This window comes from Poecilia mexicana, unplaced genomic scaffold, assembly GCF_051168715.1.
Source record: "Poecilia mexicana isolate PSO_F unplaced genomic scaffold, ASM5116871v1 scaffold_2, whole genome shotgun sequence".
NCBI classification, from domain to species: domain Eukaryota; kingdom Metazoa; phylum Chordata; class Actinopteri; order Cyprinodontiformes; family Poeciliidae; genus Poecilia; species Poecilia mexicana.
The window spans coordinates 50,901,178-50,918,733 of NW_028263371.1; the positions used below are offsets into that span (position 1 = coordinate 50,901,178).

The 17,556-nt window shown below is 38.0% G+C and overlaps 2 protein-coding genes across 3 annotated transcripts; both read left to right on the forward strand.

Annotated features, from left to right (window-relative positions):
- Positions 1 to 535: 535 nt before the first annotated feature.
- On the forward strand, positions 536 to 7,020 carry acmsd (aminocarboxymuconate semialdehyde decarboxylase). Its single transcript, XM_014967029.2, has 10 exons — positions 536 to 1,358; positions 2,839 to 2,883; positions 3,414 to 3,510; positions 3,599 to 3,648; positions 4,013 to 4,249; positions 4,357 to 4,450; positions 4,687 to 4,782; positions 4,953 to 5,125; positions 6,185 to 6,283; positions 6,434 to 7,020. Exons 1-10 carry the CDS (start codon positions 1,302 to 1,304, stop codon positions 6,494 to 6,496), a joined length of 1,011 nt encoding a protein of 336 aa, XP_014822515.2. The 5' UTR covers positions 536 to 1,301; the 3' UTR covers positions 6,497 to 7,020.
- Positions 7,021 to 7,846: 826 nt separating this feature from the next.
- ccnt2a (cyclin T2a) lies at positions 7,847 to 17,439 on the forward strand. Of its 2 annotated transcripts, XM_014967028.2 has the most exons (10): positions 7,847 to 8,047; positions 9,197 to 9,278; positions 9,374 to 9,502; positions 9,819 to 9,879; positions 10,369 to 10,431; positions 11,411 to 11,456; positions 13,510 to 13,673; positions 13,789 to 13,859; positions 14,239 to 15,406; positions 15,584 to 17,439. In XM_014967028.2, the coding sequence occupies exons 1-10, from the start codon at positions 7,890 to 7,892 to the stop codon at positions 15,655 to 15,657; spliced, it is 2,016 nt and encodes a 671-aa protein (XP_014822514.2). In that variant the 5' UTR covers positions 7,847 to 7,889; the 3' UTR covers positions 15,658 to 17,439. The 2 variants fall into 2 exon arrangements, with proteins under 2 accessions (XP_014822514.2, XP_014822513.2); XM_014967027.2 differs by having other exon boundaries at positions 14,239 to 17,439.
- The last annotated feature ends 117 nt before the right edge of the window (positions 17,440 to 17,556 follow it).

Consider the following 17,556-nt stretch of genomic DNA (forward strand, 5'->3'; position numbering starts at 1 on the left):
AAGTGAGGATTGTTTTGCATCCATTGCCTCTGGTTTCTTGAAGTTTATAGCCATCACTAATGAGATGGTGGCATCAGGCACATGAAAAAACCACTAAGTGGCTGAACAGCATGTGAGTTGCAATCAACTACTCCTGCGTCAGTAAGCAGCCGTGTGAAGTGTTAAATAACACATTTATCAGTGACAAGGCTTTGTTTAGTCGTCTTTTAACAATATTACTGGTTATTAATCTTGTTAAATGGGGACAATTTTCCATGAATAAGCATGAAAATACATAGACTTGTGTAACAAGAACAGACTTAAATGAAATAGAATAGATCGGAAAATGGCTCTTTAGACCTTAATGATTAGTTAAGTTATTAACTAACTAATCATTAGTTAGTTAGAGAGCTAACTAATGATTTTAAATATATATATATATACAGTATACAGTAACAAATTATTAGCACTTTTCTTGTTTTTTTAAAAATAGAATAATTGTATTGAATGTTCACAACAAAATCTCACTAGAATCTCAGTCATAGTTTTTAATAATAGTTGGTCAGTGGCATAAATGGCAAAGGAAGTAAATAAAACATTTGACTATGACATCATGTAAAAGTAATCTACCTGGTCATGGTGTAACAGAATACTGTGACTTTCTCACCAGTACTATAAAAACAGCATCGCATCAGAAGAACCAGACACATTTCAAAGACTTTATGTCCCAATAAATGTTGTTCTTTCATGTTCCGATATATGTAACTCGTTGTTTTCTAAATAAAAATTGAACAAAATAGAAAAGAGTGTGCATGTAGATATTTCACATTTTCTGGGGGTAATAATACTTTTTTTTTCTTTCATTTTAAATATTTTATTGTGTTTACAAACCTGTCAATTAAATTTAGAAATTTGGTTAGTCTTTTTTTTCCCTTCTATTTGTTTCTTTCTATTTGTTTATTTAATCTAAAGCAAGTAAATATTTCGGGATGTAAACATTAAGACGTATTCCAATACACAAATTAATCCCCACAGAAAAATAAATGCTCCCTTTACAACACTGAAATTAATTTGTTGCTGCAATGCAAACAATGTTTTTAGGTTTATTAGTAGTAGTAAAGATATAAATTTATGATCATACATCCCAAACTACAGTTCAGTCATACAAATGCTTCGACTTTAAGTAGATTGGGACTGGGTAATGAATGACCAGCCTGCTCCAGCAGTCATTCACCTGCCAGTCATCGATTTCCAGCTGAGAGCAGGAAGTGAGCATTAGCACCGTTTTTGAAAGGTAGCTTGTGTTGGAAGTAGACTTAAGGATGAAGGTTGATATTCATAATCACATTTTACCAAAGGAATGGCCCGACTTAAAGCAGGTAGGTGCTCTGACATATGACCTCACAAGGGAGTGTTTTACAGCTTGAAGCCTCAACATGAGTAAATCCACAAAATATGCTACAGAAATCTCATGCTGGGCATTTCAAATCCCATTTAGTGTATATGCTTCTGTATCTGTATCACTTCTGTTAGGTCAAATTAAGTGGCAGGAACACGAAATTGATCTTGTTTTCCCACTGACATTTTACAAGGAGATTAACAACTCACACCATAAATCTGTGCTCTCTGTGGATGGTTAAACTTTAATCAATAAGCGCTGGCCTTGGTTTATCTGTTCCAGCTCTCACGTCTTTGTTACGCTGTCTGCCGGCCTCTGCTAATGATTTGCTACAACAAGTGCAGGCCACAGAGCGTGGTCTGCAGCTTTGTCTAAAACGTCTACAGTAATCTTTATTGTTCTTTCTTTCACCCTTCTTTCTTACTATTCTTTTAAATGCTTAGTGTTAAATGAACTCCACCTACCAATGCCAACAGTAGCATAAATTACTTTAAAATTATACAGAGAACCTTAAGAAAAGCACAGAATAATTGTAAAATTGGTATAAAAATCAGCTATGTAGTAAATGTAATAGGTTTTAAATAAATAAAAAAATAATAAATTTGTAAAATGATAAATATGCATTTAAATGTTACTTTACATAAGCATAAGGCTGTACTTAGTGTTATTTTAAACTGCACAGGGAGAGATTTATTATACACAGAAGGGAATATTCACATGTTGGATTGTGAGGAGCTGCATTCCCGATGAGGCTTCAGAAAAGTACACAGCTGATCTGCACTGATGTCAAATGAAGCTTTACTGGCTGCACTGCTCACATGGATCACTTGCACTTTCATTTGTATGTAAGAAGCATCAACAGCCTCAGATGGCATTCACTTGCAGTTATTTTGAGAAGGTGGAGCAGATGCAGGACTACTGCTGAACCTCCACAGATGGGACAAACGATAAGGGCTTTCAGAGGAGCTGTGCAAGTCATACTAAACCTGTTCACACACTGATCTTTTGTCAAGATAACTTAGATTGTCAATTGCACAGCATACAGTAGAGTGGGCATGAATGCCACGATGACTTGGGTGTTTTAAAAATGTATTTGAGATGTATTTTCTGTTTCAGTCCTCTTTAAAAGCAAGAATTGGAAGCACAATCCACACAGGGATAAGGTTATACAAACAGGCACACAGAATCCAAATAATATTTTATCAAATTTTGTTTTGGACATTGCACTTCTATCACATGCTTTGTATGAAACCATACAATATACAATCCCGTATGTCATTTTTTTAAAACTAATTTGGATTAGAGAAGATTCAGAATACATTTTATTCAGACCCAATTCATTTATTTTTTTATTTTTGTTTCAGGCAGTTACAGTCATTGTGTCCCGAAAAAGCCTGTGTGTATTAAAGTGTTTTCCAACTGTATGACTATCAGTAATCGTATGTGTTTATGTCTTGCAGAGATATGGTTATGATGGGTTTGTTCAGCTGCACCATCACTGCAAGGTGAGTCACTAATTTTTATGTGCAGACAGATAAAACAAGGGCACAGGGACAGGTCTCAAATGCTTACTTTGCTGAGAACGCAGCAGGATCATACTGGCAGCTCCCCACCATAGCCACCCCTCATGCTGGCCAGCACACAGCATGATGCCACTGCATCACTGAATGATTCACTTTGAGCACAACTGAGAACACTGAAAGCTGCGGTATGAACTGGAAGTTAAACTTTATTAACCAGAAAGTCACTATATTTATTTTTAACTGTTTAAAATACCAAAAATAACAGTGATGCACGTTTGTTTTTGTGTTTAAAGATGTAAGAGGACTAGAGATCTTTGGGTGCAGATTCACCCAGAGAGAGAGAGCGTTTCAAGAATGAACTCACTGCTGCCATCGTGTGGTCATACTTAAAAATGATGTTAAATCCTAAACCTCTATGCAAAAACATAAAACTCTGCACTACATCACTACATGTTATACTCCACCATAAATGCACACAACAAGTTGTAGTTGATGTTAACGCTGCGTTTCAGGGCGAAGCAAACATGATGAAGGATGGAAAGTTGTTCCGAGTGATTCAGGAAAACTGTTGGGATGCGAATGCTCGCATCAAAGACATGGACAAGTACGGTGTGTTCACGGGGATCAATGACCCGGCACTTGTTTCTGTTCCATCCCGATCTTTCCTGACCATCATGTTCCTGTTTATGATCCGCAGGTGTTACCGTTCAGGCCCTGTCGACGGTTCCTGTGATGTTCAGTTATTGGGTCAGTTCTCACTGTTTTTGTGTGAATTTATTTTAAAAGGTAGAACATTTCCTTCCCATATTTGTAAGAGAACCGGAGCAGATTGTACAGCACTTTCACATTAAGCACTTTCTGAAAAAGTATTCATTCAATCACAATCTTGAATTATTTGTTATTAGTCAACACAAAATAGTGCATTATTATAAAGTAGAAGAAAAATAATACATGGTGTAATTTGGGGGGAGTTATAATTTTAATTCTTTTGCCGAAAGTCAACACTTCTTTTACAATGTTTTCGAGGGGTGTGAATATTTTTGCAAGTCACTGCAAACTTGTCTGATTTCACTTTCTCCCAGTTTTATTGAGATTTTTTTTTTAACTGTAGGCCAAACCTCATGACACATTGGACCTCTGTGTCCTTTTAAACAACGATTTGGCCCAGACGGTGCACAGTCACCCTAAGAGGTTTGTGGGGCTGGGTACGCTGCCCATGCAAGCCCCTGACCTGGCGGTGCTGGAAATGAGGCGCTGCGTGAAGGAGCTCGGCTTCCCCGGAGTGCAGATCGGATCCCACATCAACAACTGGGACCTGAACTCTTCGAACCTCATTCCCTTCTATGCTGTGAGACATAAAACCAAAACACTCTCAGAAAATAATATTATTTCCACGTTCACTGCGTCTTTTTTGCAGCATCGTTACTGATTTCCCAGTATGTGTCTTGCATGCAGGCTGCAGAGGAGCTGGGCTGCTCCATTTTTGTCCACCCATGGGACATGCAGACAGATGGGAGGATGGCTAAGTATTGGCTGCCCTGGCTGGTGGGTGAGGAGATTGAGCAGAAACAGGAAACTTTGTTTGGTCAACAATGTGAAACAACCCAATACAACTTTAGTAAATGATAAAACATTGCAAATCATTATCACTGCATTTCTAAACAGTGGGTTTCAGCAGTATGTTTGACACAACCTGATCAATGTTCCACTGAATTTAAAACCCTTTTTAAGTTATGTTCAGTATGTTTTTTTAAATTATTTTAATTGCTCTCCTCTGCCTGAAAGGCATGCCAACCGAGACAACCATGGCTATTTGCTCAATGATATTTGGAGGTATCTTTGAGAAGTTTCCAAAGCTGAAAGTCTGCTTTGCACATGGAGGTACAACACCAGATAGCTTGTATTTTTCTTTTATTTATAAGATTAATATCACCTCTGAATAAGACGGTGAAGTATCATATTTTAAGTGTTTCCTCTGTGCTTAGTGTGGCATCAAAGGAGCCTCTCTGTTCTTTTGTTTGACCTTGATGTGTTTGTTTATTTGCCCACAGGGGGCTCTTTTCCGTTCACTGTTGGCAGAATCGAACACGGCCACAAAGTTCGTCCTGACCTGTGTGCAGTTGACAACACAATCAGTCCACGTAAATACCTGGGCTCTTTCTACACTGACTCATTGGTTCATGATCCAATCTCCCTGAAGCTGCTTGTTGATGTTATTGGAAAAGTAAGTTTGAACTTCTCATTTCATTAACATATAGATGTGTTGTTGTTTTTTTTACCATTAACATGAAAGTAAAATTATCGATTTTGAGTGTGTAGTGTAAAAATAACACTTTATTAGTTATTGAAGTGAAGTCAGTTTAATTTTGAACCTGATTCAATGTGTTTGGGTTTTTCCACCTGGCACTGAGCTATCCAGATATTTAAGACCAGTAATAGGGGAGAAGAGCTAAATATTTTTTCTTTGTGTTATTGCATCTCCAATGTAACATAACATTTTGATTGCTAGATTGAAAAAGTGGGTGAGATTCTATCAAAAATGTAGTAATTTGGTTTAAATCATACTTGTCATGCCAAGTATGTTTCAGCATTTATGAATGTGAGCAGACAAACATCAGATTTGGGGTCCCTCAGGGCTCCTTACTCCGACTCCTTTCAATAAAAGAAAAAATCACCAAGCTTTCCTGACTTCAGTGACAGTGTTACGTCTCCATGTCCATGTTGATGACACACAGCTTTATATTTTTGTTAGACCACATGAATAAATTACTTTTTTTTTGACAAAGGACAGAGAAACAGTGACATTAAGAATATCTTTCCCATGAGGTGCAATCAGTAAAAACTACACCACACACACTACTAGATACAAAATTACACACACTGTTATGTACTAAACTAAATCTAAAATGACTACCAGGCACACATTCATATCATATATGTTAGGAACAAATTAATGTTTGTTAAGGAAACTTATTGCAGTGAGGATGAAACTGTGAAGTTTTTAATCCATTATATCTGAAACATCTACCAGAGGGTAGGAGATCAAACAGGTGATGATCGGGATTTAAAATAATTTAGTTCAACCATATGACTACACTTCATCACAGTCATTGTCTGGATCCATAATTTCAATCAATAGCTTTTTTAGAATTTTCTACATGCAGGTTAATGTCAAAAATCACAGTTTTTATGTCTCACAGACCCTTTAGAAGTCAATCCCCAACTATTCTCAATGAAACCCATGAATTATTTCCTATCTAACCTGATTGTACTGGTTTTCCAGGATAAAGTAATGCTGGGAACAGATTATCCATTCCCACTTGGCGAGCTGGAACCCGGGTCACTCATTGAGTCAATGGATGAGTTTGATGGAAAACTGAAGGTATTAAAATGCTTCTTACAAAGAATACTCAAAGGAAGTTCCTAAATATTTCAAATATAAGAAGGAAGATGTAAATGAGTGTTAGGTAAAGAAATGAAAATACCATTTTCATATAGTCTGTAGATTGATTTCTTTCTTTTTTTCTTGCAGGACAAGTTGCTTGCTGGAAATGCACTGGAATTTTTGGGACTAAAACGAGAACAGTTTGTGTAGTACAAGAGTTTGCAGCCTGTGGTTCCAGAGCCAACTGACAAGATTGACTAAAAATGCTGAATCAACTAATGTTTTTAAATATAGAAATAATAACGTGGGATTTTTAGCAATTTTCAAAAGTTTTGTAAAAGTTAAACTTAAAAAAAAAGTCTTAAACTTTTTTGTCATAAACAGTGTGGTTCTGCAAAATGAAACTTATTTTGGATAAGATTCCACAGATTCTACTGTTTTTCTTCCAATGCAGTTTATTTTGTATCTTTTGTAGCAGGAAGCATAAGTTTGAAGAAGCTGTTTGCAATTTCATATCTGTTTTTTATTGTTGGGAAGCAGATGTTAGAATGGACCAGAGAGTACTTTAAAATTATTAAAAACTTGATTTATAGCTGTTGGGAGCACAGATTTTTTAAAATGATCTATGAAAAGCACCAATTTCTTATTGTATTTGTGAAAGTGAACCAAAGGAACAAAAATAAATATTTTTACTGCTTTATTGGACTCAAAGCAGTAAAAGATCTATCTATCTATTTCTCTCTCTCTCTCTCTCTCTCTCTCTCTCTCTCTCTCTATATATATATATATATATATATGTGTGTGTGTGTGTGTGTGTGTGTGTGTTTGTTTGTAATACCTTGTGGGGATGATTTTCCTGACATATACTACGTTGTGGGGACCAATCGCTCCTCGTGGGGACCGGAGCCTGGTCCCCACGAGGGGAAACCCTGTTTTTGGGTCAGGGGTCAGATTTAGGCTAAGGTATGAATTGAGTTTTGGTTAGGGTTAGGTATGTGATGGTTAGGGTTAGGAAAAGGGTAAAGGTAAGGTTTAGGCTGTAGAAATGAATGGAAGTCAATGGAAAGTCCCCACAAAGATAGCAACACAAACATGTGTGTGTGTCTGTGTCTGTGTGTGTGTGTGCATGTGTGCGTGTGTGTGCGTGTGTGTGGTCAAAACTGGACAGAATTATTCTACACTGATTGAAGATGCTTTGACACAGAGTTTATGATTTGTGTAACCTATGCTTCATGTGAGCATTGTATTGTTTTCTCAAAATATTTTTTAAGACTACATAAATCTCATCAGGGAAGCAGAGTTGTGTTTAGTTAGGTGTGGAGAGGCAGAAAGCTATAAACATACATACATATACCACATATTTTACATAACTTAAGTTTTGACTTCAATACCCCACAGCTCCTAATAAACGGCATTGAGTCGAGCCTGGAATCCAGATTTGAGCTATATTAATTGATTGTTTTGTTAGCGTAACTGTCTTTACCGCATCGACTGATCAGCTTTTGGCCAGTGGGAGGCAGCAAAGCACCAAATCACGCCTAGTTCTCGGGCAGACACGACGTCACATCCGTTTTCTCGATGCCGAAGCGAACGTTCCAGAGTAATGGCGGCATGCCGGGGTTCTTCGTCGAAATGGTATTTCACCCGGGAGCAGCTGGAAAACACCCCGTCCCGCCGATGTGGACTAGAATCAGACCGGGAGCTCTCCTACCGACAACAAGCGGCGAATCTGATCCAGGACATGGGTCAAAGGCTCAACGTGTATCCTTTAAACTTGTTTATTCTGGAGCAAACCGGAGGCTAACCGTTTATGTAGGGCCCATTAGTGGCCGTAACACAGGGATGGGTTTAACGGTTAAAGTCTGAACTTTTTAGCTTAATATGTTTGTTCTCGTTGTAGTGTAGCATTTTATAATATTTAAAATCTTGTAGGTCGAAACTCTGCCTTATTGTTTGATATTTCATCTGCGTTTGTTTAACATGCTAGCTGTCAGGCCATTAGGCGGGTTTGGCTGGTGTCGATGGAGACGGTGAAATTAAAATGCGGTGTTTGTTGTAAGCTATTTAAAAATAAAACAGTGATATGCGTTTATCAGCTTTTGAGGCTTAAATGTATATTATTTACCGAGTGTTTTAAAAGTACTGCTTTAGCTAACGAGGATATTGGACTTTTTGTACCTTTGGCTCAGCTGTAAACTTTCCTCTTCGTCTTATCGACTCCTCTCTCAGACTGCCGTCCAGCCCTGTCGCACGTGTTCAGATTACGTAATATCGTAAAACGGTTTTTGTGCATTACGGGTTTTTTTTACCATCAAAATTCCCGTTTTGAATCCCATAGTAATTTCATTTGGGTTATTCCCAGAAACTCGTGACGTTTTAAACATGTCTGTTTACTGTTTCTTTGAAAAAAATACGTTATATTTGTTTCAGTTAGAGGAGCAGAAATTACTCTTGTTTTTAGTTTATAACCTTTACAAATTTTGCAACAGACTGGTCTGACAAGTCATATTTCACTTACCAACACTTCCACGTTTAAAATAAAAGCCTCACACAGTCTCTTGTTTCCGACTGATGTACAGGTAGACTGTCAGGGTTTCATTAGTGCAGAAGATGGTCAGCGTACTAAAATGCTTCACTTAATGTTGTGTCACTTAACCTTGGATATATTATGTAGAGGTGGATCAGCAGTTACTTAAATATACTTAAATATTAACTAAATGTTTTTGCTGTTTTGAAGTGTGAAAAATGCTTTGGTTTGAGAAAATATGTATCATTTTTATAGACTTTGCTGATTAACAGACCCCTCTGTAATCCAGGGTTAATATTGGTAATGTATTATTTAGTTCATCGTTCTTTACTTTGCTTGCTTAGCCAAACATTAAACCAAACTTCCCTTGACATAACCTCCAGCTCTCAACTGACTATAAACACAGCAATTGTTTACATGCATAGATTTTATATGCAACATTCTTTCACCAAATTCCATAGAAATGTAAGTATTCCAAGTTACGATGGTTCAGTCAGCTTGTTTCAGCTTGTTGAGTATACATTATGTTCTATATTCTTATGTGTTGCTGTCTTTTGCAGATGATATCTCCAACCACCCTATTTTTGGCTGCAAAAGTGGAAGAGCAACCCCGGAAGCTTGAGCATGTAATTAAAGTAGCACATGCTTGCTTAAATCCACAGGAATCTCCTCTAGACACGAAAAGTAACGTAAGTGCTGGTACTTTGGGTTACTGTAAGGTTGAAAGTTGGGGTTTTTTTCCTCCCTCCCCCTGTCTTTCCTCTGTGGTCATGGTTTCACCTTTGTATAAATGGCTGTGCCACTTTCTGCTGCCATATTTAAGGGGTCTTATTTTTCTTGCCCTGGCTTGCAGTTGGTGTGTACCAAGCACCCACTGATTACCACCACTCACTTTATGACTAAACTGAGCCTTAGAGCTGTTTGGCCATTTTAAATCACTTGTTAGGGAAATAAATTAATAGACTCATTACAATTGTGTTGTAATGATTGTCTATCAAACTTCAGGCATACCTCCAGCAAGCTCAAGAGCTGGTGATACTTGAATCCATTGTGCTGCAGACCCTGGGTAAGTAATGGTGACTGGAGTGGATGACTTGAGAGCTTTTTCTATAACTTTGGTAATGGTAACGAGTAAGGGTCTAATTATTATCATTTATTCTTCAGTGTATCGACTTTTTGATTGCAATGTTATATCATCTACTCTGTGGTTACCATATTATTGCCATATTGTAAATGCATTGTGTAAAGGTGATATGTCATTTTCTGGAAGTCGAGCTGAGAGATTTCTTTGTAAGACTTAAAACATCTTATGATATGACTAAAACTGTATGGACTCTTTTCTGCTACTTTTGACACATTTTGTCCTTCACTGTGGATTTGGTTGAGGCACTTTGGATTGATTTTCTCCCACTAATTAAAAATTTTTTTATGCAGAAGAAAACCCAAGTTGGCTGCTTATAGAAAAACATTTTTCTATTTTTTTTCTGCCATTAAATGACATGTCACCTCCCAACTGTGTATGTGTTGATCTCACCTGTTATGTATTTTGTTCCAGGCTTTGAAATTACTATTGATCACCCACACACTGATGTGGTGAAATGTACCCAGCTAGTGCGAGGTAGAGGCTTCCTTCTTTGTTTTTGTTTGTCCCCACCTCAGATGTGGGTGGGGGTAAGGGTGAAAACCTTGCTGATTTAATGGTTTAATGACCACAATGGTTTTTAATCATCTGAGTTTGTTGTGTGACATATTGTTCCTCAGAAAGTTTGCCATTGCCTTTTGGGCCAAGACTGAGACTTAATTGCTTTGAAACAGTTTAACCTTTGAGTTCTTTCAAATTTGTTTTTTATGCACATATATATATATATATACATATATATATATAAAAGCATGTGGCCTTTACCAGGATATTATTTAAGTCTGCCCTTAAGTACAGCCCACATAGCCATTATTTATTCAACAACAGTTAAATCAAAAATTGTTAATCTTTGTTTTTAAAAATGATGGTAAAGAAAATTGTTTTACTTTTTACCGTTTTGGGTCTTGATTTATGTCATTTTAGAACTTGGTATTTAATCTTTGCTGTACATCTTTCACACAACTTTATGTTCCTCAATCACGTTCTGAAATACTCTCACAATGTTTAAAATTTTCTAGCTTAGGATTCACAATGTAAACTGCAGAAACTTGCAATGATTTTCTTACAACAAAACAATATATGATTCCGTTTACTGATCAACTTTTTTTTATTTGACCTTTATTTATACAGGTTGTCTTATTGAGGTCCAACATCTCGTTTACTAGAGACCAGTTTTTATAAAATAAACGAGCAAAAAATATAACTTTGGCCGTTAAACCTATTTAGAAATATCCTTTATTGTCCTACAATAATGGAATTTATGTGCAATATTAAATTCAATATGTTAATACAGAATAAAGAACAATAATTTGCTTCCCCAAGTCTGGATCTTGGCTCAATATGTGCACTGGAAATTAGAATAAGAATGCTAAACATAAAGTTAAATTATGTTTGTCTGCAACAATACTAATATTTCTTTTATGTTTTTGTCTGTTTCCTTTTTGTCTCCCTTCTACAGCAAGCAAGGATCTGGCACAGACTTCCTATTTCATGGCTACCAACAGGTTGTTATCCTGCCCCTCCTTTGTTGCACTTTGACTGCACACCATAGCTTCCTGTAATGCAGGGTACCCTTTCAGTGTCCAACGGGCCCTACTTGCACTGGTGGTTGTTGGGACGCTTGCCTCCCTCCCCCTCGGCTCCCCTCCCTTCCCCAGAGGTAGCGGGATATGGTGGCTTGTAGCGTTACCGGCCCCAGTCGCAGTGCGGTGTATTGTACAAGGGACCACGTGTTGGCACAGATGGGTTGAATGCAAAATGTGAAGTATAGTGGTGCGCTTGAAAACCACATGTTTGTTCGGTTGCGAAAAAGTGCATAATTCTAAGCGAAAGACACTCTGGTAGCCTGAATATCAGCTAAAGATTTCACAGATGTAAACATTTCTCGTAGAGGTCCTTCCGGTAAGTACTGCAGATGACTTTTTAAAGTTTTCTTTTCATGTTATGTTGTTGTATTATTGCCCAAAAAATACTGTTAAACCTTAACTGTACCACTAAACACATTTTTTTCCTAGCTATGCAATATTTATATATTGCAAACCTAAAATTCAAGAAAGCAGGAAGTACTGACTCATTAAGGACCTTAAAGCTGTAATTGGTTTACCTCTAGCAGGGGTTGGTCAATTCATTTCCATTGTTAGATATTTGATTTACAAAAACTGGGTCCTTAAGAGGTTGATTTAAAGTAGGTGGTGAAAAGGCACTTAAAAATGATCTTTAGTAACAGTTCAGTGTTCACATTATCTACATGAAGACTGATCTATACCTGCTGCTCACTAATGGTCATGATATAGCCTATGACTTGGAGATGACCTTGAAGTATGTTAATTGTTTTCATGCTGATTCAGATTATTTTTTATTTCGTCCTAACATGTAAAAGAACAAACTAGATTACAAATATTACCAGAATCACAAAATTTCAGACTTTGTGTTTATCTCCATCTACATGGATGTGCATGTTTTCAGAGAACCATATTGTGAATTTGATTAAAAACATTTCTACTGAAATCATTATGCATTTAAGCTGTTTGTACAGTAGGTGCTTATTTTACCCCCTACTTTAAAATTCAGGGAGCAAGATCAGAGTTAAGTGTTTCTGCTGGATCATAACAGCCACTTTCTGGATTGAAATTATTTACTTTTGTTGTGTTTTCTGCCTTTTTTATGTACCAGTTAAGGTCACATTATATTCAATGGGCTTTACAGTAAATCCTCGCTCGATATTTTATATCTCCAAATAGTGTATACCACCAATATGTTAACTAGCCTTCACCTTGCTAAAAAGACACAAAGTGTTGGTATTATTTAGATACCATTTTGATGTCAATATTTTGGTGGCAGTTTCTCAATCATTTGCTATCCTGACTCTGAGCTGTATGTATGTGCTTGACTCACTGACTCCATTTAGCTCCACTTTTTTCAACATGTACTAAGTTAGATTTAGGAGGACTAAGATTTTCTTGAAGTTGTATGTTGTGGTTCTGACTAGTAGCTGATGTTTTGTGTTTTATTGTCTTCTGTGTTCTTGACAAGGAGCAAAAAAGTCTACTACTTAGAAAAAACACCAGGAAAGTGGCTCTGTCTTTGAAAACGTTTAATACATTTGTAGACTTGTTTACTATGAATTTGAAATTAGAGTAAAAAGGGTCGTTATTTAAATATGATGCCGTGTAATACAAGTAACATTATTTATTATTATAATTTGCAAGTACAATTTTTGCCATAAGTTTGTCTCGTCTGTATCAAGTGAGTGATTGGGTGGGTAAAAGTCTCCTATTTATACCAAACCACCTCCTTGCCGATTATCACTTTTATTATTAATGTGTTTTAACTTTTAGCAGGTTTGGTTAGTAGGAAATTAACCACAGTTAGATTTTTAAGTCTTTTTATTGTATCAAAACACTTAAATTGCTTTCACTGCCATTTTGACCCCACACCAACAGTATATTAAATCTGTCTGCTCCCTCTTGTGTTCTTCCTCTCTTCTCCACATGTTGGATGGATTTTGACCTCCCGTGGCCTGATGAACTTCCTCATATCCCCTCACCCGTTCTGCAGTTTGCACCTCACTACCTTCTGCCTCCAGTACAAGCCCACAGTGATCGCCTGTGTATGCATACATCTGGCCTGCAAGTGGTCCAACTGGGAGATTCCGGTTTCCACTGATGGGAAACATTGGTGGAAGTACGTGGACAGCACAGTGACTCTGGAGCTGCTTGATGGTGAAGTCATACTATTACCTACATCTGAGATTTACTGTTAGTTATTTAAGCAAATTAAGGAATCAAAACTAATGTGAATTCTAAAATGTTTTATGTTTATCCTTTAAACTTTCAGAGCTGACTCATGAGTTTCTGCAGATTCTGGAGAAAACTCCAAGCAGACTGAAGAGAATACGGAATTGGAGGGTAAGATATACAATACTATATTTTTTTATATTAGACTGCCTTGGAAAATAATTCACATCTCTTAACCATTTCACTGACACACAAGCTACTCTAGTTTTGAGGTTTCATGTGACCAACAAATTGGGAAGTAGATGGAAATAATTGCATCGATGTGTTTACAAAAAAATCTAAATCATGCATCATACTTTCTATTTCATCATTATGCTATGTTTTCTTTTGGTCTGTTGCATAGAATCTCAATAAAATAAAGCAGAAGTTGTGATTATAATGTAAACATGTGAAAAAACCAACTTCTTGTACAAGTTTATAATTGTGTCATCTCAGTTGTCTTAAAAAAACAACCTAAAACTAATTTTCTTTGCAAATCTTTGCCCTCTAGGCGACACAAGCTGCAAAAAAGCCCAAAAGTGAAAATATGCAGTCGATGGATAATGCATTTTCTGGGCCTTCATTGCTCCAGGACCACGGCGATACAGCACTTCCTGGAGTTTCCAGAGGGGTCCCGTTGTCTCTGGACGCCATGGCTGCCACGTACAACCCAGCCAGCCACAGTGAATGGCCTCAGGTTAACCAGAGCCATTACCCCTCCACCTGCATAAAACAGGAACCGCTCAGCATCCCCATCCATGAATCCATGCTGTCTTTGCAGACTTCCACTTCCTCTTTGCTCCAGCACCCTCCGCCTTACAAGACTGAAAAAACAGTTGATTTAAACCTTGTTAAGCAAGAGAAAGGAACAGCAGGCAAGCATCACTCAACACCTCAGCCTGCTTACCTTCCTTCCGGTCAGCCTCCAGTTCTGAAACTGTCTCTGGATAAATACAGAGAGAAACATTCTGCAGAGTATATTGTCCAGAAGCGTAGGCAAGACCCCCATGGAGGACTAATGGACTGTGATGTAAAATGCGACTTAACTTCCTCTTCTACCTATGCACCACCAAACATTACCCACATAGAACATAGAAAACATGCACAGCCTCATCAAGCCTCCCAGAGCGGCAGCACGACAGCTTCCCCTCTGAAAATGAAAATCCCTTCCTCCTCAGCTTCTTCAGGGCAAGACAGACGCCATCACGGAGACAAAGCCTTGCTCAAGCTTCGTCTGCCTGTCCCCGGGTCCAGCAGCAACGCTCTGCCAGAAAAGAGCGGACAACCAATCAAAGATGAGTTCAAGATGAAGATCAAAGTTTCTTCATCGGAGCGGCACAGCTCATCAGATGAAGGCATTTCCGCCAACAACAGCAAGAGCAAACATTCCAGCCCGCTGGTGAGCAAGGAGAAGCATCGCAGCGCCGAGCACAACCTCCATCGCCCCCACAAGCACAGCGGCAATGGGCGAGGGGCCGCTGAGGCTCCGGGTTTGCTACGAGTTCCTCCTGGTCTGGTGGCAATGGAAGGAACGGCGCTCGGTCATCCCACGTCCGCCACTTTGACGTCGTCATCACGAAAGAGGGCCTACGCCGAGGGCGGCCACAACCACCACCCCTCATCCTCGACTTCCTGCTCCAAAGTGAGCAAAATCTCCAAGAGTGGCACTAGTGCTGCAGGTACTCCATCTTTTTCTTCCCCCTTTCCTCCTCCTCCTCCTCGCTCTTCTCCTGTACTGCAGTGTGTCTCGTCCGGCTCGCAGCTCTGTGGCTAACTTCCCTCCCCTCCTTCCCTCCTCGTCTTCCTCCTTATTCTTGTCTCTCCTCTTCCTCCTCCTCCCCTCCTGTCATACCCAGGTGGGCTGCGGACCTCTCAGCAGTTCCTCCCTCCTGGCGAATCGCCACATGAAGTGGGAGAGCAGAGACACTGAGTCCGACACTCTGCAGCACATGGAACTGGCACCAAACTACCGACCACTGAGACTTTGAAGACTATGCTGACCTCTTTGTCAAGTGCCCTACGAAAATAACACTTTGTGAATATAAACCCTTTACTGAGAGGCAGAAAGCGTTGCTGCAAATAATTATTGTTGGACTTCTCTGTTTCTGAGAGATAAGAAAGATGAATAATTATGCTTCCTGTCGCACCTCGGGGCTGCGACGTGCAGTCCTTTGTTTGTTAGTGTCGAATTGCTGCTCAGTTTTCATTTTCTCCTCAAAAGGGTGGAAGAATTTGCAAACGTGGATGCGTGGGGTGGGGAAAGGTTCCATCCTCACGTTGTAAGACCTCCATATGAGAGGACAAGTATTACAAGTTCTATAAAAGCATGAAAGGTGCACTTTCTTCATTTTCATGTTTGTTTGTTTTTGTTTTTTAGTAATTTAAATCTATTGCGTAATTATATGGAAGAAGTTATCTGGCCAGCTGGAGATGAGTTAGTTTGTTTTCTGGAATTCCACTTGATACTGTTAATGGATGCAATATTTTTTAGGTGTAAAGTTCCATCTCCAAAATTACTTTCTGGTCTTGGTTTCCTTTTTTATACTTAAACTGCATTTGATTTGCATGTTTCAATCATCAAAGGGATGAGAGAGAGGAGCACTTAACTTGCTGTTTACAAAAAAAATGGAGATAAATGTACATATGTTTCTTTTGTATGTTTAAAGAAGAAGCTATACCATGACTACTCAGGTTTGGAGCTGCTTGTAATTATAACAAGATGACTATAATACATATAAAGGTTTTATTTCACGGCTCAGTTGATTGGAGGTCACCGACTGAATGATTGCAGCATTCCAGGAGTTCGACTTTCTGTAGATGGTGTACTGTTGGATTCCCACTACAACAATATCACTGCAATCATTTTGTACCAAAAACCTTCACTTCTAAGTAGACCTTAAGCTGGACGCCAAAGGTTGTGCCTCACAAAAAGGGATCCTACTAATATGATACTAAAGTTTACATCAGGTGGATCAAACATTGCATAAAGTTATCAGCCCATTTAATCACATTTAGGTCGTATTAAATCTAGAGAAAAATATTTCTTGTAGGCAATGCCAGACCAATTGAGATTCTCTCCTCTCATGTATATGTTTGGGAATACCTTTTAACACTTGAACCATCTCTTTCAGCTTACATTTCTCTCAAGAGCCTGTACCCTATAAACCCGTCTGTATTGTAAAGCATCCAACATACCATATTGGTCCAAGGCCGGTGGTGTTTGTATGTAATAAAGCATTTACAGTTGAACATTAAATGAAAAACTGCAATTGTTTTAGAAAAAACATGAACCACTCATCACGTCTTTCCACTTCTTATTTTAATATAATGAATAAACTTCATTGCCGTCACCATTACACTGTACAAAATCTTTTTTTTTTTTTTAAATATGGCATACAATTCATCTTTAAATGGTAAACATGGTTTATTCCTCTATGGTTCAGTGGAGTGGACAAGTATTTCCTGCTTTATAGATTTCATTTGCGCTGTTTTCTGTCGTGTGTAATATTTCAGATCTGTATTAAAATTTCATTTCACAACCTGAGTAAAAAAGTTTTAAAAGCTTCATGTACTAAGGGAAAGTTAACTTTTTAAAGGAAATAATTAGAGAACAGCTTTTTTATTTATTCACGGCATCTGTGTCTTTTTTTTATGATCTGAAAAAAGACGAATCCCTTGTTTTCTGTGGAAATAAAAAATCTTTTGGGTCAAATACTTTCAGCACTGAACCATTAAGAAAAATTACTTAGTTTATATGATCACAACCTTTTAGTTCTAGTTAAATTAATATGCATTAAACTGGCACAGTACATTCATTCAACATAAAGAC